This window comes from Osmia lignaria, chromosome 16 (assembly GCF_051020975.1).
Source record: "Osmia lignaria lignaria isolate PbOS001 chromosome 16, iyOsmLign1, whole genome shotgun sequence".
In the NCBI taxonomy this organism is placed as follows: Eukaryota; Metazoa; Arthropoda; class Insecta; order Hymenoptera; family Megachilidae; genus Osmia; species Osmia lignaria.
Genome location: NC_135047.1, coordinates 2,153,322 through 2,179,544, shown reverse-complemented (window position 1 = coordinate 2,179,544; position 26,223 = coordinate 2,153,322). Strand labels below are relative to the sequence as shown.

The 26,223-nt window shown below is 39.4% G+C and overlaps 2 protein-coding genes and 1 long non-coding RNA gene across 14 annotated transcripts in view; 1 reads left to right on the top strand and 2 right to left on the bottom strand.

The window, feature by feature from the left end:
- Positions 1–1,141: 1,141 nt before the first annotated feature.
- LOC117600760 (putative transporter SVOPL) lies at positions 1,142–5,704 on the bottom strand. The gene is made up of 10 exons (XM_034316600.2): positions 4,991–5,704; positions 4,766–4,928; positions 4,568–4,689; positions 3,898–4,142; positions 3,673–3,818; positions 3,364–3,532; positions 3,166–3,280; positions 2,871–3,030; positions 2,650–2,777; positions 1,142–2,586 (listed from the first exon to the last, which is right to left on the bottom strand). Exons 1-10 carry the CDS (start codon positions 5,289–5,291, stop codon positions 2,531–2,533), a joined length of 1,605 nt encoding a protein of 534 aa, XP_034172491.2. The 5' UTR covers positions 5,292–5,704; the 3' UTR covers positions 1,142–2,530.
- A 1,279-nt stretch (positions 5,705–6,983) lies between these two features.
- LOC143306136 (uncharacterized) lies at positions 6,984–9,576 on the bottom strand. 2 transcript variants are annotated; one of them, XR_013063566.1, is made up of 3 exons: positions 9,158–9,576; positions 8,956–9,057; positions 6,984–7,192 (listed from the first exon to the last, which is right to left on the bottom strand). It is a non-coding gene; the product is annotated as an uncharacterized LOC143306136 (long non-coding RNA). The 2 variants fall into 2 exon arrangements; XR_013063565.1 differs by having other exon boundaries at positions 6,985–7,192; positions 9,152–9,576.
- Positions 9,577–9,857: 281 nt separating this feature from the next.
- Positions 9,858–26,223, top strand: part of PIP5K59B (Phosphatidylinositol 4-phosphate 5-kinase 59B) — a 30,103-nt gene continuing 13,737 nt past the window's right edge. For 2 of the 11 annotated variants that reach the window (XR_013063562.1, XM_034316595.2), the window contains exons 1-14: positions 9,884–10,485; positions 11,354–11,388; positions 12,775–12,903; positions 13,038–13,286; positions 13,365–13,517; positions 13,602–13,766; positions 13,840–14,055; positions 14,133–14,359; positions 14,451–14,586; positions 14,727–14,814; positions 19,272–19,334; positions 22,617–22,694; positions 23,867–23,920; positions 24,428–24,811. Coding sequence is in view for 10 of the 11 variants with exons in the window: in XM_034316595.2 (XP_034172486.2) it covers positions 10,374–10,485; positions 11,354–11,388; positions 12,775–12,903; positions 13,038–13,286; positions 13,365–13,517; positions 13,602–13,766; positions 13,840–14,055; positions 14,133–14,359; positions 14,451–14,586; positions 14,727–14,814; positions 19,272–19,334; positions 22,617–22,694; positions 23,867–23,920; positions 24,428–24,811 (2,089 nt within the window). In the remaining variant the exon portion in view is untranslated. Of the gene's footprint in view, positions 10,486–11,353; positions 11,389–12,774; positions 12,904–13,037; positions 13,287–13,364; positions 13,518–13,601; positions 13,767–13,839; positions 14,056–14,132; positions 14,360–14,450; positions 14,587–14,726; positions 14,815–19,271; positions 19,335–22,616; positions 22,695–23,866; positions 23,921–24,427; positions 24,812–26,223 lie in introns of all 11 variants that reach the window. The other 9 variants (XM_076692800.1, XM_076692799.1, XM_034316593.2 and 6 more) reach the window with 9 other exon arrangements.

Sequence of the window (26,223 nt, the reverse complement as noted above, 5' to 3'; positions counted from 1 at the left end):
ACCTCCTTCGGGGAGCGCCTTGAAAATATATTCTAATCGCTGGATAAAATTCTGCCGATTTGCTTTTCGCAAAAGTGTTCGAAATTCAATTAGCAGCATTCATCGAAGAAAAAATTGATTTTCAAGGGTACGAGCGAATATCCGGTTACTGAACTGTTCAGCCATTGAAACGACCAATGACTCGTCCTGTTAATTCTGTGCAACCACTTTGACCACTGGCAAATCGATTTCGAGCGGTCTGCAATCGTCGCTGACTTCGACCACCAACTCGCTGAATGAGAAAAACTATCTGATGCTAATTAACCCTTGCAAGGAGAAACCACACACCCAATGAAAAACATTGAACAAAAATTGAAGAAACCCCATATCGAATGAATTTTTATCTTTCGATTTCATCGCTTTGTTCGAAGTCCTTGTATTTTGAAGAGGATATTATTTTGAAACCGGAAGGAAGATTCGAAAATCTTATAGCTATCCGGCGGTACTATAAATTAAAGGGTAAAGATGGTACTAAAAATGATGGTTCGAACAATGGGAGGTCGTTTTACACCTTTCCTGTCGTTCTTCTACTGTTTTAAAGAGAAATTGTCAAGTTTATTGCATTTGTTTCCCTGAAGACGCGACGAATGAATGAAAGGGTCGCCCTATGGGTGGTCTGTCAGAAACTTGAAGTTGATCGTTTAACACTGATATTTTCATTAATTAGAAGAATTGGATGATCATTGAACGTGGAGTGGAAGAAGAATAAAACAGAGATGGTATCCGTGATTCGTGAATTTCGTGGAAAAAGGTAACAGTATCAGGGTGAAACGACTCCGATGTGACTGACTGTTGTCGGCCGTACCCACGGGGTCCGTTTTATATTTCTCTCGAGGAAGAACGATCGAGCGAATAGCGGCCGTGAAATCGCGATACGACGTCTTCGTGTCCGTAAAGAATTATTAGAAAACTGACTGACGAGATCGCTCTCACGAGAAGACACCCGGCCTCCCCGTTTTATTTCTTCCTCGTTCCTTCTTTGCCGTCTCTTGATTCCTATGGCGAATCGCACCGAAGAAACATCATTGTTTTGCATCCGACTGACAATGAGAAGAAAGGGACAGGATTAATTACGGTTTAATTGAAAACAGTTTGTAACACCTTCTTTATTCGATTTTATCGACCGGTAAAAAGTTGAAGATACAAATTCTTATCAATTAACGTTTAGTTTCTAGGATTGTGGCAATGAAAAGGTAATTAACCGCATTGCGAACGAGGGAAAAACGTAAAGGCAATGGCAAGACGGTTTTTCTTGAACCGTTGCACGCGTACTTTCCTTCAGCAATTTATTCGGAATGCCGTGTTAGGCGCCACCATGGTTTTTGCATGGATTCGCGATGGAACACAAAGGTTCTTTTTAAAGAACGCATACTTTCCCTGTGAACTTACATGGTTTGCTTTGAAATTACACGAAACGCAAAGTATACTAATCAATTTTTCGCTATTACATAATAAATACAGTGAGTAGACACTGTTCAAAATAGAATACCTCGGTTAAAATTGGACTAAGTAACTTGAAGTTTTTTGAGAAGGTATAAAAATTAATTCACTGAAATTGTGAAGAAAAAAATAGGGCAATCTTCGTCAGGGCGTCTTTCGTAGATTCAGATAAGTTATCAAAATTACATCGAGATCGGTCAACGCATTTAAAAGTTATGAGTAATTAAAATTAAAAACGTGGTTCTTGAAATACATATTTTAGTGAATTAATTTTTATAGCTTCTCAAAAAGCCTCAAATTATTTAGTCCAATTCTAACCGAGGTATTCTATTTTGCCTCTCACTGTAGAACGTCTTCATCGAAAGCATTATGAATACGTCGGTATGAAAGAACGGTATAACGCAATGATCGAGGCGCCTTGACTTTCTCTCATTGTAATACGCGTACGAGTTTCTTATGGACACGCGTAATTACTCGATCAGCGTGGCCGCCGCGAAGGTGTCGAGATTCTGGGTACGAGATAAAGTCGCGTCCACACGAAAGAGCCGAACCGAAGGTGTGTATACGGTATCGAGGAGAACGAGCATGTGGGTGAAGGCTGGAGGGCTCTCCAGGATGTGTCGAAAGTGAAACCCAAGGCCCCCGTGCATCTTCTATGCATATAGTATATTATTGTATCCACACGCTGGTTTACATCTTCAGACTCACGTCCTCGAACAGTCTCGATCCATCGTTCTCGATCGCGATCGATCCTCTTCGGTTGAAAATGTGACCGTGAACAGTGGGCCGACCGGAAGTATCCACCTGTGCCTCGGCATTGTGTAACACCAGCAGTTCTTGCGTTGCTCTTTCAACGCGTGCTTTCTTGCTTCGATGAATCTCCTCATTTGCTTCTATCTTGGCGTATTTACAGAAAATCATTCTGCCATTCTTCCGATAGCTCTTAATCAAAACTAGAACGCGTTCATTGCCATAGTGAATGATTAAGACACGCTATAATCGCAATTACTGAAAAATCCTTTCGACAACTCTCGCGCAATCCACCTGTCCCTTATTTCTTCGACTTCTCCTTGTACAGCGGAAGCAACCACGTTAAAACGATGCAAACTGCGGCAGAAAAAGATTGCTGTGTATCGCTTGCTGGTAGATAATGGACGTTGGGAGACTTACGTAAGGTGAAGAGCGCAAGTTGGATCATGGGTACTAGACATCCATAGGAGAGAAGAACTGGGAACAGAAGGTTGCCAACGATGGTCCCGATTCTTCCTATCATCATCGCCAAGCTAACTGCGATTGCCCTGTTTTTTTTTTTTTTTTTTAAAGGAAAATCATTATTCGGGTCATTTAGTAAATCCTAAGTTAGATAGTTTTTTAATTCATCGTGAGTGAACCTTAATGAAGTTGGAAAGAGGATAACAGTTGCACCGATGATGGTACTTAAAGTAGTGTTTGTAAATCCGACGGTCATGCCAGTGAGTATCAATGTTAACAGTGCGTCGGTTGACCAATATAAACACACTATGCAGCAGAACGATACTCCATAACAGATATCTACAAAATAAATATTGAAAATCATTCTTCCAAATGGGTTAGATAACCGAACGATTAAAACGTTTGACCGATAAGCGAGAAATCTGGCGTGAAATCGAGAGAATATTATTTTACGTCATAGATAAGAATACTTACACAGTAAGATTTTATGATTCAAGATATTTAGCATAATGCTCGCCACCAGCAGGCAGGCGCATCCGAAAAGGGATGAAATGGCAGTGTTCATGTAAACTGTTTCATTGACGACTGACTGGAATATAATAAATTATAATAAATATAGCAAAATATAACAAACGATTGTGTACTTTGAGTCATGGATTGGGTCATGTTTACACAGTCTGCTCCATCCGCGGTGGTTATCGAATTTTCATTCCCGACAGAAGAAAGATCCAAAATTTCGCAAAATGTATGTTGTTTACCCATTGTTGTGTTATGATCGAGGGAATCGAAATCGGCCAGCATCGCGAAAAGTTGTGGCTGCCACATGCGCAAAGTGTTTGTTCTGCAAAACGAAAAATAACTTTCTTAATAAATGATCCTCCTTGCCTGGATTAAAAAGCAGATAAGTAATACTTTAATTGCTTTTTAATCTCGCGAGTTTATAATTAGTTCGTAATTATCTGAACGAAATAACACACTTACACCCACATCGATCCAAATTGCATGGTCGTTACCGAAAGGAGTCGAAGCAAATATGGATAAAAGAATATCACTCTTTTTTTAAGCTTGCCATCTTGCTCTTCATTGGTCGCTGATTTCTTACAAGTCTCGTCTTCTAACAATTGTATCTTGAATATAAACCATAAACGTTGCCATTCGAAAATAGATCACAGTTTATGCCTGAAAATTAGAGCAAATATCGCTTACCGGAAATTCATCCGCGGATTTGCCCGAATTTACTTTGTAAATCTTCTTGAAAACTTCCAATGCCTCTTCCCTGCGACCCTGTGACATCAAAAATTTCGGACTCTCCGGAAATTGGGAGAGACAAATGAGGCCGATCAAACTTGGCACTCCACAGAGCGACAGGTAAAGTCTCCAGGAATTGTAGACGAAAACACCGTCCCCAAGGACGATGGACCAAGTTTGAGGGATGACGAGCCACGCAAGGGCTGAAGATTAGAAATGTGAATGCAGTCCCTGGTCATCGAATTAGGACCACGTACAAAAATTTCACTTTTATAGTGAAACGTCTTATAATGTTATATTATATATGGAAGATTGTCTTTAGACATTCAAATTATTACTAAATACATTGATAACCAAATATACATAGTACTATTATGATGAAAATAAAATTATGTAGGCGATTGCGAGTGTTTGTCTGGAGCCTACTCAAAAGACTTTTTTACAATTCTCCAAGCACCACATTATCTGAGTTGAAAACAAAAATTACAGCTATTTGGGAAAATAAAGATATAAAAAGTATATGATAAGACACTGTCGGAAAGGATACAAGCTGTTATCAAAGCAAAAGGTGGAAATACGAAAATTAATTTTATAGAAAATGAAAAATGATAACCAGGGACCATATTACCTGCTGCCACAGTGTTTCCAAAAGTAATGGAAAAACCAATGACGAGTGGAATTCTAACTCGTTCCTTGACCCCGTAGAACTCTGAGCAATAAGCAAGAATCGATGCATGCGGGCCACTTATTCTAAAAAGAAATTATTTTTCAATATTTGAAATTGTTCGTCGCTTCCTTGCACTGCGATCTTTGATTAAACACCAACATAAAACCGCTGAGGAACTTGAAGAAAGCTAGCGTCCAAAAATTCTGCGACAAACCGCAGAGGATATTGCAGATACCATCAGCTAAATAGCCGTACATGAAGACGATTTTTCTTCCTCGAACGTCGGCTACGTAACCCCATAGATAACCGCTGGAAACCATCCCTGGAAGAGTTGAATAAATTGAATTGAAAAAAGGAACGAAGGTGGCGAATGATCACACGCACCCACGAAAATGATTGCGTTCAACACGCCCTTTTGAAACAACGTCATTTGCAGATCGCATTCTGCAGAGGGAAGAATAATGGCCACGCTCGCCGTGTCGATACTGTTCGACCATGAAACGGGAATAATCGCCAAAAGAAGAAGGTACTGAAATTTTCCATAACCGGCGGTTGCGATCGCTGTCTCGAAGTCTGCTGGTTTCTTCTTTACAGCTTCGCCTGTTGTGTAACTGAAATTATTCCTATCGCCGTCCGTATGTTTGTCTGGCACGGTAATTACACTGATTCTATGATTATGCGGCATTATGAGCGCACTTTTAATCGTCCCTGTAACTTTGATAATTGACACGATGAGAAATCACTTTTTTAAATTCAACTTTATATTCTCTTCCGTAGAATATCGAGCACGCGTTCAATTTTCGCGATATCTACGAGATGAACTAACGATGCGTGATCATAAATGATTTAATTAGTCAAACTGACGAAACTCGGTTCATTTTCATCACAGTTCCCCCAGGCTGGCTTCGTGTACTGGCTGATTGTTCACAAACAATTTTATCTCTTATGTAAACCGACTAAATACCAACATATTATCGAGTTGAGATATGAATTTATTTCGGCCCGATCAATCGGCAGATGTTAATTGTCATACTAGGACTTGTATAAACGAATTTGATAATAATCTTGATGAATCGCGTTTAATCGCTTGTTTTTTAACTTCTTTAGCACGATGTTTGTCGAGTCGAGCGTTCGTCAAGGAAAATCAAACATCAGGTTATTTGTGCCTGATAATACGAGGCAAAAAGGTGTATACTACTCCTATTACCGTGTTACCCAGTAGAGAAAAGAAATTGTATTAATTGTGTAATTATCCAGTTAACAAGCTGCCAAAGATTTCTCGGATTCACGCTCACGATTTTACCGATTAAATCATTCTCTTCCGTTCGCGAAAATCGGAGAACATTTCCTGTCTCATCACTTAAAATTAGCTCATCGTCAAATTACCTGTTTCATCACTTAATCGAAAGTTTCGGTGATCGTTGAAAACGCGGGTACTTTCTCTGCAACCTTGATAAAATATGATGATTTCGACAACCTCTCTCGCCATTGCTTATCGAGATTCCTTTGCGAAATATGGTTGAGAGTACTCATGGTATCATAAATTATAGCGTACTTATGTATCGTAAGGCAATAAAAAATTCGCGTAACTGCGCACGTCAGTCCAGATAAGTTCCCGTTGCACGCAGAACGGAAACTATAACGCAACCATCGGTTCTATTGATCCATCGGCGTTCGCTTTGCCGTCAAATTAAACCGAAAACAACATTCGTCTCTGTCCGGAGGATCGAATCTCGTACGGGACTAAGAAAATTAATTACCTTTAATAATTTCACTGCAACTTAGACGGTTCGACTTTTCGACGCGGAATTATGTAAAAAGCTTTGTTCCCGATGCAGTCGTTTATCTATCAACGAAAGGTGGTCATTTCTCTCAATTTACACGCTTCGCGTGCTTTGACATCGGCTTTGTTCCTTTGTTGTGCCCGATACAGGAAATATCATGTCCACCCTGACCTTACGATATCGCGATATCTGATCGTTGGATACCCGTTGAAACCGATCGAAGTTCCTGTGAAACTATTGTTTTCGTTGAAATCTCGACGCATTGTGCTACAAGAAGGAGAAGAGTATCTAAGGAATTTACTTGTACTTTTCGTAACAAATTGAAAGATACGCGGTATCTTTCAAAACACCTGTTGTGGACAGAAGAATCTTGTTAAGAGAAGAGATCAATTCTTTTCGTAAACATCTGGCGAACAAATACAAAGCAAAATTTATGGAATCTAGGATTCCCTAAATTTTCTTTTTATATTTAAAGGATAATTATATATTGAGTGTAAGAAACAATGAAATAAGAAATTTGCTTATTTTACCGATAATTTTTCCAAATCTTTCTAAGAATCTAATGAAATTTATATTCGCGTTTGGAAACAATAATAACTACCCGATTATGTTAATTTTCTGAATTTTTATTTAATCGAACAGCACCAAAACTGTCATCTCTTCATCTTGCAGATCGGTCAGAAGATGGAGGAGCATCGTCGAGCGCTGCTAGTTGTTGGTTCCTCTTCATCTTCTTCACGCTGTAATCATGGCTGGCCTCCTTCGCTTGTCGATACTCCAACGAGCTCATGTATGCAGCCACCTTCGGCGAGAAAGAGGGAAAAGAGTTACAAGGTTAGGCCGTTCGGTATCGCAAGAACGCGAGGCTCGTTTCACCGGAGTAATTAAAGTTTCCTGTTTTTAAGACGCGCTCGGAGGCGGCGTTGCGTGACAATCGGCCTGCTTTTCAAGCCACCCCTTGGGATTCCCGGACCAAACCGCCTTTGGTATGTAATCCTTATATCGAACTAATTAAGGTCACCGTTGATTAGGTATTGAAGACTTAATAATCACACCGAACGATACGATAACATCCTCTATCATTTCGTAAACGTTTTAAAATGGTGGAGGAATGAAATACTTCCAGGAAACCATCAATGGAATTGAATTAGGAAATTCGAGGAAGAATTAACTGGATTGATAATCAGGTATCTAGGTCTATTGGGGAATATTTTAAAATTGATTTGGATAACAAAGATCAAATCACCCTCGATGATTTAGATCAAAGACTGGATTAGATCTTTGGTATTATAGTATCTGATACAAATAACCTATTTCGTAAGTGCGAGCCATCAAAATCATCACGAAATACCCGGAGTTCATTCAGAGAAAACGGCTCATTTGTTAGATGTACAGATTCTAATGCGAGAAACAGACAGGAACACGTTCGATCGAGGGCACAGGAAACGTTCTCCACGCTCTTTCCTTCTCTCTTCCCTTTTCTTCTGTTTGCTTTTTCTTGCCGTTGGTACGCGAGCATTATCGTGTTCCTCGCTTTAATTCGCATACTTACCATTTAGCCGGCCGTAAGAAATGGTCTCTGTTATATTCGTCGGTGCACGCGTTTCATTTCGATCTAACGATTTCGCGATCTTTCCGGCATCGAGGTTTAGCGGGATCCGTAGCGGTAAAGGACGATTAATATACTCAGAAATTGCATCGGGATAGTTGATTTTTCTACAGAGTAACTCGAACACAGACGAGGAAAAATCTGAGAAGCGAAGTGAAATCGATGAGATTGATAACAACCTCGAGGTGGACGTTGCAAATGTGTCTGCATCGTTAATTAACTCCAGGTTATGATTATACTTTATCTAATGTGAGAAGTATTTTATCATTAAACTTCCATTGACCGAATTTTATCCAAATGGCTAGCAGTGCTATTTGAAAGCGCATATAGTCAAATTTTCTTCCACGTAACGTGTAGAAAATGTCGATCGTACCGTTATCTATATTGTTAGATATTATTAATTACCGATCGGACGAGAAGGATGCATAAATCGTTGTTTGAATACGTACAGCGCATCGCGTGATATAAACATCCGATATCTGAACATGGATCAGCGGTGCAAGGTACGACGGGGCGTTAGATTTTACACGAGTTAGAAGCACGTGGAACGAGGAAAATACATAGAGAACGTAGAGACGAAGTCTCCGAGGTTTCATCGAACAGAATGATAATTAATTGTACATTGACCGCTATAAATCCCGACCGTCTGACCGCGAAAGCATTAAGCGAAACCTTTTATACGAAACACTTTACACGATCAATGTGTTCCCTAATGAACGGAGTCGACGCGATGAATTAATGACACGCAGTGTTAGAGCTAGTCATTCGGATAGCACTGCTTGCCAACAATTAAATCGAACGATGATTCATAACCACGTTAGATCCGTACGATACCGACTGTTCTGTTTGGTATGCATTTTTACTGAAATTGAACTAATTATTCATCTACACTTGTAGATTTATAATTCGTCCACGGGATTAAATTTGCTTTATTGAAAATTAAGATAAATAGTAACCTCTTGCTCATACTTCAGGTGACCCCTGAATATTCCGCATGAAATTAAACCGATGATGCTCAGTAAGATCGCTCTTTGCAACTGAATCCTGTCAGCAGGCCACTTAAATTTAACCATGATATAACTGAAATGTATTTCAAGAATCCATCGATAAAAGTGAACGTGAGATTTATTTATAGAGGAGCCGGGGTCTTACTTTTACCTGCATCGCTGAAGGAGACGTCGAAAGGTGCACTAATTAATTTTAAAACGACTTGTAATTTACGGATTCATCGCCTGACATAGTCAACTTCATGAATAATATCTATTGCTACGTTCACTTGAAACGTGTCATGCATTACATATCACTCATGACAACACTCGTGCATTTTAATGTTAATTACTTAAGCTTGGTTTACACTCGTGTAATTTGCACAAACTGGCAAGAGATTCTGGATTTGTTTCTCCCTAGGCTCTCCCTAATCTCTCCCATACCGAGGGCAAGTGATGTGCAAATTAAACTGAACATATATAAACAAGCTTATCCATTCAATTTATTTATGCAAATTTACGTTCGATGGTTTTAGTTTGCGCAAATTGCACGAGCGTTTAATTATAGGCTCCAATACTATAAATGCGCCAGTTCATTGACAAAAGAGCCGTTGAAGCAAAATTTACATTGTTATTTATATAACATAGCGTTTCGTCATTGCTTTTCTACGTTTGCTTTTATCGTGGTTCATGATACAATATCTATTTCAAGCCGGATACGGTCATCGAGTCATGTTCAGGATCTTCCGGTGGAAGAGCACCGTTCGAATCTGTAGATCTACTGTAGGTAAATACATTCTCGAAAAGAAACGAGCGTTTGATGTGTTCTCAGAAATAGTTCCTATTGCTCGTAATTTCAACTAAAGAGCATAGTTAACGATAATCGAAACGTTCGATAAAAAGCGTGCGCAATAAGGCGTTAAAATTAAACGCGATTATAATGGAAACGCGTCCCTACGGTGTGGTATATAGTTGAGGATATCCGCCGCTAGGTGGCGATCAAATCGAGGGCAAGATGGCGTCCGGTCAATAGACGAATAGCAGGGAGGCCGGAGGCGCTCTCGAGGTTCGTGGGTGTTCTCAGCCCGGAGCTGGAGAGCCTTTGGAGGCCGTGTACATAGAATCGAAGTTTCATTATTTTCTCTCTGTATCTAAACGAGAACCGATTTACGCGCGAGTGAAAAGGAGAAAATGTATCGTGAGGGAGTGCGCGTTACGTACGCGTCGCCCTAAGTGTCCGTCGTGTTTCACGAACTCGAAAGATGCTGCCGTGCAAAGCGACGACAAAGGAAGCGCCTTTGCGAAACTGTCAGGAAGATCGTCGTCGTCGTGGTCGTACGTGAGTCAGTGTACTCGTTGGATCGAAAGAAGGCACGCACACGTACAAAATGGCTTCGGGCGACAATGTGGACGTGATCGAGGTGGTCGAGACAAGTTTCACTGGGCCGGCACAGGTCACGGAGGATCATCTCAGGCCGGAACAGTCCACGGACGAGGACAGTGAGTAGCCCTTTATTCCCATTCCGAATCCTCGACTACCGACAAGGTGTCAGCAACCTAACCTATAAAAGACGCTGCTGATCGGTCTATCCCGATGTCTCGATTCGTGTGACGGAAAAATAGGCGTGATCGATCGATTGTAGCTGATCGGATTCTCGTTTCGGTTCCGCATGCCCGCGTTATGTCCCCACGTCGATTAAGTCGAGAATCGGATAACGAAGTGTACGCTCGCTCGGGGTTACTTCGTTAATCCACTTCGCGATTTGACAGCTGATGGGTGTCGCCCCTTTCAATCCTGTAGCGACAGTATTGTAAAATTCTAAGAGAAATATTATTATTTTCTTTCAACTTTTTCATCTCCTTTGTTCCTGAATTGGATTAATTGATGCTATAGGGTGAATCGTTCCATTTCTTTTTTCTGTCTCTCCCTCTGCTACGTTAGTGAATCAACTGTCACGAAAATAACAGCCGGAACGTGAATGAACCTTGAGGATTTTTAACGTCGCGGTGAAAGTTTACGCGGAGAATTGAATGAAATAATCCTCGTGCAAGGGCTGAAGCTTTTGCTACAGTTAACCTGTCGGTAACGGTACCCCGAGACTTACATGTGTCAATAGCGAGTCCATTGCAATCAGCGTGTGCAGAACTTTCGTTTTTGAACTCGGTTAACGTTCCACTTTCTCATCTCTTTCCCGGAATGTGCATCGAATCGTTTAAGCATGCGAATTTTTCAGTTTTTCTTTTATCGCCGAATATGCTCCTATTAGAAACGGGATTTTCGTTAGTAAGGTAACATCGTCGTCAGTCGAGCCGACTGTTACGTGACCTTATTTCATGTAACAAATATGTTCTTTCCGATATGTTACAGATAAATCTACAGGGGATAAGGTGACAGCGTTTGACGTAAGTAGAAAGAAATTCCTTACATGTTTCATTGATCGTACACACTCGAGGAAAGTCAATTGTCCTTTTATGTGTGCATGGAAATGTTAATATTTACGCTTGCACAGTTTCTGACTTGTCGCAAGAATAAGAGATAACCAAGGAACACATTTACGTAGGCACTATCAAAATTCTCGAGGATAATTCTATCGCTCTTCCGTTTTCATATATTACTTTGCGAATTTCCTAACACATTTTATAAAATTTTATAGAATTTCTCGAGGATAATTCTATCGCTTTTTTTTGCGAATTTTCTAACACATTTTATAAAAGAATTTCTCGAGAATAATTCTATCCCTCTTTTTCTGCGAATTTCCTAACACATTTTATAAAATATTTATTAATAATTTCAAGTTACACTGTAGATGTTAAATAAAAATTTACACGCTTAAATCCTTCCTCGACCTTTAATCGAACGTTACATAAAAGATCATCCTTATTATTTATGTAATGCACGTATGCATTAGACTTTGCCGTTGCTTTTATCAAGTCCGAGATCTATGACGCACCATTTGCGTCTTACAAGTTCACCGCTTCGAAAGTTATTCCAGAGATAAGATAGCGATCAAATTAAACTGATAGAAAACACTGTGTAAACTTCGACAGCAATACTGATGTAGAAGTTAAATTAAAAAGAGGTAGCTTCGCCAGATAAGAAATTATTTAAATAAAAAAAAAAAATCACCGTTAGAATGTCGACGATTTACCGCGTCCGTATTTGTCTTCAATCGATCGTTTGATGGGTCGATAGAGGACGCGTGGTATCGATTCCTTTTCTACCATTCAAATTGCAACCGAATGCCGTTGTTAACGAAATCATTTCTATTTTTATTTCACACGCGTTAATTAATCTATATTGACGTATCTCGTGACGAAGACCGTGATTATACGTTACCTGGATCGATTAGTCGGTTGTTTTATCGCGAATCAGGTCTAGCGCGATATAGACGTGACTTTCTAGGAAAAATGCGCGGGAACGATTCGTTCGATGCATTGTTCGTTGGCTAGCGTTATAGATAAGATGGGCGATGCAACGAGATGCATCGTGCGAACTATGCGAGACAAGAATAGTTGTGTAATTATTCATTTGAATGACGCATAGCCGTGTGGTCTTTCGGTGCATCCTCTCGTGTTTGTTGTCTAGTCGAGCATTCGAAACGGTGTCCGAACGAGGAAGGGATTAAAGTTTGGTAAAATTTGATATTAAAGTGTTTGTGATGTTATAAAATTATGAGCGTCAAAGGGAATTCGAATAAAGTAATTCTAATTTGGCATCGCGTGCCGAATCGTTGCAGCTTAATTACTTAATTACAGGACGATACCATAATTGTATGGTATTTCTTACAGGGTTCTGTAATACAACATGGCCCAGGTGGACCGAAAACCCCTGCGGGGGTGTCGAGGAACAAGTCAGAGCGAGAGAGGAAGATCGGACACAGAAGAGTTGGAGTGGGAGGTGAAATCACGTACAAAAAGGTGAAACATATAAAATGAGAAAAGGTTGTTATATTTCATTGCACGTTAAAAACATAGGACGATGATAAGATTACTGAAGAAGATTACGCGTTTTCACTATTTCTTATCATTTTATTGGATTTGTTGTTGTTCAGATCCAAACGACACAAATCATGGGATCCATACAATTGGGGATACAGCATGCTGTCGGTGGTTTGGCGAGCAAACCGGAACGTGATTTGTTGATGCAAGATTTCATGACCGTAGAGACGACGAATTTTCCGAGCGAGGGATCAAACCATACTCCTGCTCATCATTTCTCCGAGTTTAAGTTCAAGAATTACGCACCCATTGCATTTCGTTACTTCCGAGATCTCTTTGGCATTCAACCAGACGACTTTTTAGTGAGTACTGCCGTAACGAAATGATTTCAGTTCTATTTGTAACGCTGTTCTATCTAATCGCATCGTTTCGATATTCAGATGTCGATGTGTAGCGCACCGTTGCGCGAATTATCGAATCCCGGAGCTAGTGGAAGTATCTTTTATCTAACAGATGATGATGAGTTTATCATAAAGACTGTACAACACAAGGAAGGAGAGTTTCTGCAAACCCTTCTTCCTGGATATTACATGGTGAGCTAAACTTCCGTGTTTCAGTTCGCTGTATTAACTTCTCGAAACAGGTGATTCAACAGATGATTCTTTTATCTCCCATAGAATTTAAATCAAAATCCAAGAACGTTATTGCCAAAGTTCTTCGGGTTGTATTGCTATCGATGTAATAGTAAAAATGTTAGATTAGTCGCCATGAATAATCTTCTGCCGTCGGCGGTGAAACTTCATCAGAAATATGATTTGAAAGGATCGACGTATAAAAGAAAGGTATATAACACCTTTAAAAGTACCACAAATACTATCTCTCAGAATTTTAATCAAATATATCCTCGATATACAGGCATCAAAATCAGAGAGATCCAAATCCTCTCCGACGTATAAGGATTTGGATTTCATGGAGCACCATCCAGAAGGGATCTTTTTGGAAGCTGATACTTACAACGCGTTGGTTAAAACTATACAGAGAGATTGTCGGGTGTTGGAAAGCTTCAAAATCATGGATTATTCGTTACTCGTTGGTATTCACAACCTTGATCAGGCTGCGAGAGAAAAAGCGGTAAGTATATTATCGAACGGTGTACGGGAAGGTTATAGTTGAATGAAAAACCCTGAAGTATAATGTTTACGTTGTAGCAGGAACAGAGATTATCGGCGAGCGCGGAAGAAGAAGTTGGTGAAGTTGGAGGTGAGAGTGCGGGATTCATTCAGGCTGAAAGAGAGCGTGACAGAGAGGACAGAATAGGAACCAGCGCTTTGAATCGATCACGAAGCATAAACCGACAAAGGTTGGTTGCGCACAGTACCGCTATGGAGAGTATTCAGGCTGAAAGCGAGCCGATAGACGAGGAGGACGATGTACCGTGAGTATCGTGTTTTCATTTCATTCTTCTGATAAGTTCTATATTAAACGAATGCTTCAATGACGTATTTTAATTGCATTCGTATTCCTAGCAGTCCAGGTGGCATTCCTGCTCGCAACGCTCGCGGTGAACGCCTGTTACTCTTCCTTGGTATCATTGATATTTTGCAAAGTTACAGGCTCAAGAAAAAGCTCGAGCATACATGGAAATCAATGATACACGATGGTGTAAGTAGCATTTAAATATTTTTCCTCTATATTATCCGATTTATTGTATCGTCACGGCGATCATCGATAGCGAACATTATTTCTTTCTGCTATTATTGGCGCGTGAATTAAAAATGTGGAACGGTTTCGTATGTTTACAGGACACCGTGTCAGTGCATCGGCCAGGTTTTTACGCGCAGCGTTTTCAAGATTTCATGGCTAAGACAGTATTCAAGAAGATACCGTCACGTAAGTACCATCCTAATCAGCCTCTTTTAACAAATTTGACCTCAATGTTAACACTGAGCAAGGCTCATTCCTAATTTGTAAGCGACATTTTTCTTCGATCAGTTACTTCAAGTGTTCTCATTTTGAGTTGAATAATCACGACTGATAATTTCGTCTAGTATTGCCAATCGGTATATGGATATTATCTCGTATAAGCATAAAGTACAAGAAAATTGATAGGCTTTAAGTAGAGTAGTTCTATAACGACAAGTATTTTTATCCGCTAGATGATTCGTGATTAATCATACATTTCTGTTTATAGTAATAGCATCAATTACTGTGATTCAACTATAAAAAAAAATTCAATGTTATCGCATAGTATCTTTTACAAGAAAAAGAAAAGAAAGGAAATCTTTGAGACATATTTTAAACTGTAGGAATAATGGGGGTGGAGGAGAGTTTGGAAGCATTAAATTGCAAGGGTAAAAGAAATGCTCAAAAAAAGTACGGTACTTATATAATTACGCGCATGATTCTGCCATTTATAATTAAGTAGCTAAGTAACGATGATCTTAAGATTCCATTTTGGATAGAGCTGTAAGCCATAAGCTAGAGCTACATATATATATATTTTTTAGCTTCCTTGTTATAATCTCATATCACTGAACGTATTCCAAATCATTTATCCGATTCGGTGATGTTCCATTGATCACGCGTTGCATGATAAAAAAAAATCAATATCGTATTATAAGCGGATCGTTCGATTATGTAAATCCAGAATCTTGTTGATCCATTTATCAAGCTCGGAAGTCGACCGATCGAAATTTCGATTAGGCATATCGTTCGTTTATTTTCATTTTGAACGGTGTTCGAAGCGAAATCGAACCCGACTTATTTTATCCATCATACGATTTATCAACAGACAAATTTTAGCCGTCCAGAAAGATTCTAATAATCGTGATAGTGACTTAAGGTAATTAAGTGACTGCAGAGAATGCGATGAAATCCTTTGCGGATATCCGAAAACCATGCTAGATTTTATCAATGTAGATTCCCACGAAATTTTCCTTCTGATCGCACAATTGACCCCTTACCTTACGATTTTACTAGCTAGAATGCTGAGATTGACAAAGATAACCGAAACCCATAATTATTCTTTGGCAATTTTAATGTAAATTAAAATTTTACCATTTTCTCTAATTTGGAAATCGTTACAAGGCAGGGGGTTGATCTGACAAATAGAAAATCTATCAAAGACTTCGATTTTTTCGGATACCTGCAGATTTCCTTTATTATAATCAACGCTATCGATAATATATCCTGGGTTTTATTGAATGTCATTTGGTCACTTTTGGGTTTTGTATTGGTGTAACTAATCGCTAACACGGCACATGTATTTTAGCATTCTTTTTTTAATTTCATAACATTTTGTTTTGTTTCTTTCGTTCCATTTGTTTTTTCGTTTGAAATTCGATCTCATCAGTTCCATTTACATTTCATTTTCGATACATACATCTTGAGACTAGTAGATCCATTGTTCCCATTAACGAGCACAAAATGACCAGTCCACTGGTGTCCACATACGTAGCTGAGTATTTTATGCATCGAAACAAATAATGTCGCGACACACTGAGTGATTTCTGCTAAACGCACATCGATGCATTCTCGAAAGAAACACACAAGTAGTTGGTTAAACCTGAATCATGCATAAATAAGGGGTATTGATAATAGGTGTAAGGTTTCTATGGAAAAAAAAACGCATTATTGTAAATGCAGTTCCATATGTACACGTAGCCGTCCCTGAGCACACTATTTTGCCATATCGAGTGATTTTCGTCAGATTTGCATTATCGAAGTTCCTTAATCTTTAACATATACATACATATACACTATCGGTTATTATTGAAATTTTCAGATAATCATATTGACGGGCATTAAATCATGGGTGGTTTAAAAATGTGGGGGTTGCTATGACCCTCTAATCTAAAGAAGGGTTAATTCACGATTTTAATTAGTGATTCATTATACAATTGTCCCAATTTTCAATTCAAATATTCCATTTGCTACCTTGTGTAATCGATATAATATTGGTGCTATTGAAAGTTTCACTTTTTTCTTTTAAATAAAAGGAATAAATTTTCAACCCCCTCATGATAAATCTGAAATGTTAAAAATTAGTGGTCTGAAATTTTTCACCGATAGTGTACATGTCAACGTGCCAAAGTTTTTGTATAACTATCGTGTTTCACGTGTTCCTAAATAGTATACGGAGTAGTTTGCTCGTGATTCAAGAGGTTTTTCTCTATTTTACGAAACACGCGAGAGCAATCAGTGAGTAATCTCGGAGTTTGTTATCGAAAGAATGTCATAGATCGCACGAAATTCATTTATCTGATTCGTTAAGATAAAAATGATTTTTAACGATATACTTCCAGTCTGCAGACAATTTTAATCTATCATAGGATTAATGATAAATGAAATCGGTGATTTTGTGCGATCTATTATCAATTGTAGAGAAGTCCTTAAGACTTGTAATAATTCAGTATATTTTGGCAAAACTAGTTAGTATATACAGCTTGAATGTGTCAGAGAGAGAGAGATTAAAAGAGAGGGAGAAAGGGAGTGTGGGAGAGAAAGATAGTAGAAGTAGACACACGTTCGTTTTATTGTGAAAATATTCAGCTATCGGCTCAACGTGGACACCAATGTACATATTTATATATTTTGCAATAAACATTTTCGCTGTTTACAATTTCATTTCATTTACAAAGCCTACCCGTACATTTATCATCATTCGTTTTCTTTTCTTCATCTTTCTCGAAGTTTTACGAATCGATACGTTCCCTGCTATTGTTATCACTATCACCGTTATCACTATTGTTAACGCTACTGCTATTCGTTACTATCAAAGTACCATATCATCCACTGTAACTCTTCACCTTCCCCTTTGTCGTAGCCATGGACATCATTTATGGGATCATTTACCTTGGTTTCTTCTCTTTTCTTTCATTTCTTTTCTGCACTATCGTCGGGTTAACACTTTATGTACTGTCTTAAATAGCGTATCGTGCGATGTGTTTGTTGTTTGTGTTCGTTTGGGTTCTAATCGACCGTCTGCCTAGAGGTGGAGAAGTATTGATAGCTTATCAATTATGTAACGTTCTTCCGTGATCATTCATTACGACTAGCAATATAGTTTCTATTCGATAATTATACCTAATACTCCTTTCGTACATAATAAAATTATCGATAACCCTTTGGTACTTTACAAAGGTATTAATATTCGTTCAATTCCGAACGAAATTATTGATAACCTTCTGATATTTCAGGGCATCGATGCTTAAGGTTTCGATTGCTAATTATAATTTTATATTTTGTTTCTTTCTTTCTAATATTTCTCTACCTCTATATCTATCGCGTGGACTTTTGCGATGCGATCACCAAATTAACGATTCTCTGATCGATCAGAAAGATCATCGAGACGATCAATCGACTTACCTTCTTCTCCAAATTATGAAAGAAAATTTTCTTTCTTCAGTTATACTTCTGTATTTCTTTCAGGCTAGATATTTATTTTATAGAATGGTATCTGGATTATTCGAACGAATCGAGGAAAAACTGCTGTTTAATTTAAATATATTTCATTAAGATTCTGAAAATCGCCTCGTTTGCAGGATGCGTGTCGGCCAGTTAGGAGTCGCTTTAAACTCGATCAAAGTCGAATTAATATTTGATTCGGTTCTGATATGCTGCACGGAATTCCAGATCGTGGAAAAAATATATTACTATTCCGAATCCGTGTTGGCGAGACTAACGAGTTACCGTTTGAAGTAACAAGCATGTTTTTTACGAGTTAAATATCTAGGTCACCGGTTGATGGATTAAGGGGAACGTTAAATTTAAAAAAAAACTTCTTCGAAACTGGTATTTGTTCGAATAATCGTGATTAGAATCCCGTAAAATCCTCTGATTTTAAAGAAAAAAAAACAATTCATAGGATGAAATAACACACACACCCTTTATCATTTACAGAATCAAAATGGTACTTGATGATAATAACTACATGTTTTTTGTTCATTTTTGATTTTTAACCCTGGAAAGCGATCGCTGGGTGAATCGTAACTAAAATATTATAAAATTTCTAAAATTTGACCTTCTTATCATTTATTAATTCAACGTTGACCCAGGTTCGCCATTCAAGGGTTAAGTACTGCTTCTCTCTCTCTATTCAAAGGAAAATATTAAAACCAAGAACGTACACCCTGCTTTTCTTTGTGTTGCTATTTATTCTCGGCAGTCCCTATGATCGATATCGATCGTTTTTAATTAATATCCGGTACATATACCGAGAGATGTTGAAGTACGAAGTTAGCTAAATGTTGATGTTTTTGTGTCCCGTGCACTTCTTTCCGTGTCAACCCCAAATGACCTGATCTGACCTGCTACCGATCGAAAACTTGAAAATCGAATACCAAAAGTGGACCTGCCTGAGATTAAGGGGAATCATCGCAAATTCCGTAACCTCGTCACCAGCTACATAGGTAACTTTGTCTGTCTGTTCGTCTGTCTGTTCATTTTGTATGATTGTACGTATGTTTGTCTGTTTTCTTTCTCTTTTATACATTTATATGATCGTTTCTGCTTGTTAATCCCTCGTATCCTGAACTGTCTTCAATCTTTTTGCTACTTTGATTTTTTTGGTTGCTGTTTTTTATTCTCTTTGATCCTGTGGTAGGGTGCATTTTATTGCAATCAGATTTCATTTTATTTTTCTAAAATAATATTGTTTCTGAGTGCGTGAAAGGATTTTTTTAATTATTTCTTCCTTTTGTACTGTCAAGATAATTTTTTATTTTTCTTAACTACAATCTCTTGCTATTTTTATTCAGAAATTTAAAACACCAGATACAAATCATCTGTTTTTTGTATAAATAATTTCTGTGTCTGTCCTGTGGCATGTGAAACCAATCTTTCCCTTCTTTTGTATAGTAATTACACTAGATGTAAAATAATACACGATAAAGTAAGTAGGAAAGGTAGCAACTGCAAACATGCTTCCTTACAGTGTTCCGTTTTTCAATCAACTAATCTTTGAATTGTTTTTCCTTGAATGTTAAAATATTATCAAAAGATGTGCTTATAATTTACATTGTAATGTTTGTCTGAATTCTTTTTCTTCCTCTTGTTTGATTTCACGCGTTTGATCCTCCAAGTATTTTACTCGTGTTCTTTGTTACCTTTTCTTTTTTTCAGATGAAACATTTCTTTGTCGAATAGAAAACATTGCATCCGACTGTTTCATCTTGCAACGCTTCTTTGATTATCTTATCTCCATTTGTATTTTCTATTTCAACTTTCTACCTATATTTTTATACACTTCTGAAGTACGGTTACAAACGTTTCGTCATGCGTATGTAATTCTAGATGTTTGCATTTCCCGTTTCTTATATTTAACGCGAATATTTTTGCTGGACACGCTCGAAGGATAAATTTACACTGGAAGAGGATACACTCTCCCTCAAAAGTATGGAACATCTTAATTTTTTTAACAGTAACGTAATTATAATTTCATTATCAGCGATGTACCATAAATTTCAATAAAACGGTCCCATATTTTTGAAAGAACGTATATATTTTCTCGTAACAAATCCCTTGAGCGATCAGCAAAAATATAAAAGCGTGAAACTGTAACGAATCGAAGAAAAAAAAAAAAAAGAAGAAAGAAATTTCTTTTCACCGTTCTACTGCTTCTGCAATGTCTTTCTTGTCCGTATGCCTGGTTCAGATTCTCTTCTTTCGTTCAATCATTTTCACACGTACACACTTGCCTCTCTTTTTTCTCTTTCTCCTCTTAAGCTTCGACACGTTCACGATTTTTCAAGTACACATAACCAGCCCACTTTAATCGATGACCCTCGTTCGTTTTCTTTCCTTTTTTTTTTTCAATTTTTTATATTTTACGTGGATCTAGGTCAGCCTTCTCTCGAGAAGAACCAATATACAATCGCGTCTGAATTTTCAGCCTCGAACCGCACAGAATTTTTCGCTTGGGAATATTTTTGTCTAGAACGTATACACATAGCCAAGATATTTTTTATCCTCGTTTTTTAGCCACGATTGATTTTTCAGCCCGATGTTGGAAGCAGTGACCAACCGCACGCCCTAAATTGTATAATCTGTAAGAAGGCAGGAAAAACGAACCTCGTTTGAAAATTTTCCACCGTTGAAAATCTCGAGAGAAATTTCAGAAGCTATGAAAATAGAAACTTTTACACGAGCGTCTGTAAATACAAGGGTTCGTCGTCCTTAAAGGGTTAAACCCTCCAAGAATAAAACGATGTAAATCCGTTTCAGCGAGCAGAACGCCTGGTTACATGCGTTAAAACTCTGTTCGTTTTCCCTGCCTAGTGACAGAATATTTTTCACAGATCCGTTGCAATCTCGAGACACGGTTTGTTAACCTTGTTGTCCGGTTTCTAATCAGACCTGAACATCATGCAGCGAATTAGTATAACAGAAACGTAAGAAAGAAAAAAAAAAAAAGAAAAAGAAAGATATGCTGCACGAAGCGAGTGAGAAATTTTTGTTTCTCCAAAGACGACGAGTCTTTGATGTCCATTATACGTACGTAATTCAATTGTATGATACATATTTGACCCGAGGCATGTACATACATTGAAAAGTAGCGTATCCACGAATGACACACACGATCGTATAACTCGAATTAGACGACGACTCTCTCGCTCGATCTGACCGATGCGCGAGGAGCATAGAAAGCTTTCGGTGTTGTCGGCTTGATTAATAATTCTTGTTAACGCGTTCACCGCCTTTCGATATTGAATATAACGTTTAATAGTTCAAGCACCTTAAATAAATTTTAATTAGGGCAGTGAACGTGTTAAATTCTTACAATTAGGATACGTTTGAAACGCGATCGAGACGATTAGATCGTGAGGTGAGCCTCGTTCGCAGTAGTTACAGTTCACAGTACTCTTCCTTTTGATAAAGTAGAGAAATCAAAGAAGCGTAGCTCCAAAACGGTGAAGGAGAACTGTTAGATCTAGTCGTGGCAAGTAGTGCCGTAGCAAGGATCAATTTGTAGAAGGTTTCTCAGGGAACGTCTAATTTAGAATTAGAACGATTAACCTTTTTAGGTGTCATAGCAGAAAGGTAAGCATATATGACTTAGAAGGAGGTAATTGGATTTTTATGGAAATATCAATGAGTGCTATTAACACTTTGAGCCCTACGGCACCCATGGGTGACGTTTGAATTTCATTAGGAATCCATCACTCATATTATTTGGAATTCTTTGATTTACTTAATTGGAAATACTCGTAATATATACTTGAAATTATGAGTAAAAATATAATGAATTTTCAATGGTTCTAGCGTGGCAGTCAAAGTGTTAATATATCAAATTCTCTAATGAACACTTTGATAAAGATTTTCAAAAAGGGTTAAGAAGCCCTATAGAATGATCTTCTCTGAGAAACCTCCCGTACTAATTGCAACAAATACGGTACAAAAATAGAGTATCGCATAAAGTAGCGATGCGTAAACGCGTTTCACAACAATGTTGCAGGTGATAAACTTTTTCAAAACAAACTAACCAATGTTTCACGCATAATCTAACCACTTGCTACGGTACTGACGTCAGCTTTTGTAGCGTTAACTCGTTTGATCCCCCTCGATAGGCATTGATCTGAAATTTTTCCAATTAATCGTTCCGATTTCCATAAGTACATCGATGTCAATCCTCTTGGTGTTCCAATCACGAGCAGGAAAGAAAATATCTAACTCCACGATGATTTGTGTTTCAGCATTGAAACATTCCCCGTCGAAGAGGAAAAGCATAACCAGGCCGCTTAGGCCCCTCGATGGAGACTTCGATTCTACCGGTGAGTTTGGACATTTTATTTATTTATCGAACACTGTTCGAATCTCTGTTACTGGATACTTTTCGTACGCTTCACGCGGTCTTACGTGACCTGAAATTCACCGATTTTTGGAAGAAAATTAATTGATTGACATACGATCCTCTGTTAATGCAGATATCTGGTATAATAAAAAAGGATCATTATGATTTTTGTTCCGAAAATCGGTGCGGATGATCGAAACGACAAATTTGACGATTCTATTATTGGCTTTGCGCTGAATTTCACGTGTGTAGCCAGGCACAGCGATCAGTGCAGTAAAGTTAGATGCGGCATTCCCACGTTCCCCGTTGCCAAAACGTTCACCGTCATCCCGATCCATCGTGGCACCAAATATCCTTACTGAATCATCCCGTCGGCGAGCATCTCCCAGAACCAAGGTACACCTTGTCGCTTTAACGAAAATCAAACGGGCGTGCTTTCACGTGCGAATGACGTGTTTCGTATCGATAAGTGGATCCGCTATCTTGTCCGCTAAAACGTGCCGATTCAACTGAATCGAATTCTCTTTTAACGTTCTTCAAAACGTACAAGGCATTCGATTCAGTTGATATTAATCAAAATTTGATTAATTAAATTTTGCGAGCAAATCATCCTCCTACATTAATTACAAAATTCAGACACAGTAGGAGGGTTAAATTTAATGACATTTATTCGTGACTAGAATTCAAGATTTCTTCTATAAATCGCCAACGATAAATAATTGACAAGTACAGAGAAAAAAGAATATAATCGGATTCTGGCGTGAGCTGTTGTTTTATCTACAGCTGCCAATAACCATTCAGACACCTCTCGAAATCCGTTCGCGGATTCAGAGAACGTACACGTATACAGCTTTCTATCGTGAATGTCAGTCGAATGCGTGCATTCCGACCATTGAATCCCTCTGTTTGCCTCGAACGTCCCTTACTCGGATCCCTGTTTTATTTCGAGACATCCTCGAACCGTGACTGGACAGAGAGACTTTGCTATCGACAAAAATGTTCTCAGCTTTTCCATTTTCATCAACAAATCATGCCGAAGGCAACGAGATGCGTTTGAAATAAAATGAAATGCGCGCGAAAGTTTCTCTGTCCTATCGAGAGTCGCGCACATGGTGATACGGTAATGGTACATGGTGTTGTATGGTGGTTTAGCGGTGCCGACAACCGGAACTTCGACAATGCATGCTACGTCACCCACGAAGGCTGGTGAGTCTCATACGATCACTTACTTTCCTACTGTATCTTTCGTGATCTATCTTGAGAAAGAAAGTTTGATTAAGTTTCAATTAAGATTTTCGAATGATCAGACAACGAGTGAGATAGCTATAGGAATATTCGGTTTTAGACTGGTGTCTACAGACACTATCGATTCGATCATTGTCACTATAAATCAGTCTTGATCATTGTCACCCGTTGCTCTACTTATTAGGTGTTAATGTTTGATATCTGGCGAGCGATGCAACGTTGCTTCAGAATTTTTCGATTCGTCCAATGATTAAAGAGAAAAGTTCCTTGTAAATAGTTGATTCCTGATAATGGAAGCAACGTTTCACCAGCTCGTTTGTCATGCGACCTCTTCTCATCCAGCTTGTCTGTTTCACTCTGCCCCGTCTTTCTGTCTCTCTCTCTATCTCTCTCTGTTAACCCCGTCACCGTCGTTGCTGCACGAACCGCGCGCCCCCCTCGACGTCGAACGACCCCGGGCCCAAGCAGTGAGCCCGACAGACCCTGCGATCAGCACGAGCAGCACCGTGATGTCTACCAGTTCCGCGCCGATCGCCACTTCTACCCCGGTTAACTTCGCCGCTGGCACGGTGAGCCCACCTCCGTTGACCTTGGCCGCCGTTCCGGCTCCTCCTCATCAAGAGCAACCAGTCCAGCCGACCTCGACGGCCAAGGTCACAACATATCCAGCCGTCCTGAAGGGCCGAACAGCCGCCAGTCCACCGATTCCGAATCTAGTACCCTCCGGCAAGATTCCGCCCCCTGTTCCACCAAGAGGCACCGGTCAATCGAGGACCACGAGGTCCTCCGAGGAGCACCGTGGCCCCGCAACAACGGCCACCCTATCGACGTCCTCGATCACATCCAGCCGAGGTGACGAAGCAGCCATAATCACGAGATACCGCTTGCATGAAAATTCGAGCATCCTGCACCACCATCACCACCCTCCTTCTTCACACGATTACATTTCTACTTCTACCGTCTCTGCTCTTCCCGGACGGGCTACTAACTCTACCTCTATCGTCGCTGCGACCACCTCAAACACCCCGATCGCTAACACAGCTAACTATCGTCATTCTAACTTTACAATCACCCACCGTACATCCATCGCTGCCAACGCAAGCGTGTTGCATGCCTCTACGTCGACCCCTGTCTACCTACCACCGCGATACGACAATCTGTCGAAGAATCCTAGAGCCTTCCAAAGTATCCAGGAAAAGGAAAGACCAGTTAATCGTTGGACCGACTGGACTGAGAATATGTACGGAGAGGAAGAGGAGTTCGTGAGCGTGGAGAAGGTGAACGGTACCTACGTGATCAGGACCAGTCCGTACCCGTTCAGACCCGAACGAGGTAACTTCAAACATCCTCGAGAAAGGAGCAACGTTGATCAGGATACTGTTAAGAATCTCAAAGAACAGACAGCTGAGAATTTAAAAGCTCATAACTTGGCTAAGTTCACCTATTTCCTGAACCCCCAGTCTAGACCCGAGTTGATGAATTACAAGATGTCCAGGAAGGATAAGAAACACTCGGAGACTTATTACGAGAGGGTGAAGAGGAAACAGAAGGAACTGGAAGCCTCGATCAATACCATCACCACTTTGACTCGACGCCCCGAGCCAGATCGCGAGAAGAAGCTTGCGGATGATAAGACGAGGTTCGAAGGTTCTAGGGTGGATAAATACATTCGCAAACAGGAGAAGAACGGAGGAAAGAAGATCGATGTGCTGAAGCTCAGTGAGCGTAGGAGGGACAGTAAATTGTTGAGGAAGATCAAAGAGAAGTCTGCTAGGAGGAGGAAGAAACTCGCTCCTGAACCGTCATCGAAGATGCAAACCCTTGGTGCAATTAGAAAAATGGACGACGACAGGCTTCGAAAGAAGGTCGATGATCTTAAGAGGAAAGAGACTCGCGGAGAAACGTCTTCGGCTACCAGTTATGGGAATACTGGCGAACGTCTGACAAAGTCCACCAGTGACGTAAGGGCGCAGGGGAACACGGATCATCAGGTCGTTCTTAAAACTGATAAGAGACTCTTCTTGGTCACGAAGGTCGATGAGAGAACTACGACAAAGTGCAAGAGCGCCGAGGTTGTTTATTCTGCAATGGAAACTGATTCGAGGAAAGTCGGTGAAAAGTCTACGCTATCAAAGCCTTCTAAGTCTGACGACGTATTTATCAATCGTGCCAGATTGAATACGGAATTTTTGGAAGAAATAAGGAAGAAGAGTAATGAAAAATCTAAGATATTGAAATCTAGCGTTCCAGAAGCCAACGCCTCC

Coding starts and splice junctions, on each gene's coding strand:
- LOC117600760 (XM_034316600.2), bottom strand. CDS start 5,291: ATGCCGCATAATCATAGAATCAGTGTAATTACCGTGCCAGACAAACAT. Junction 3,281..3,363: donor CCGCGGATGGAGCAGACTGT/GTAAACATGACC, acceptor ATTATATTCCAG/TCAGTCGTCAATGAAACAGT. Junction 2,778..2,870: donor CTCTTTCCAACTTCATTAAG/GTTCACTCACGA, acceptor AAAAAAAAACAG/GGCAATCGCAGTTAGCTTGG.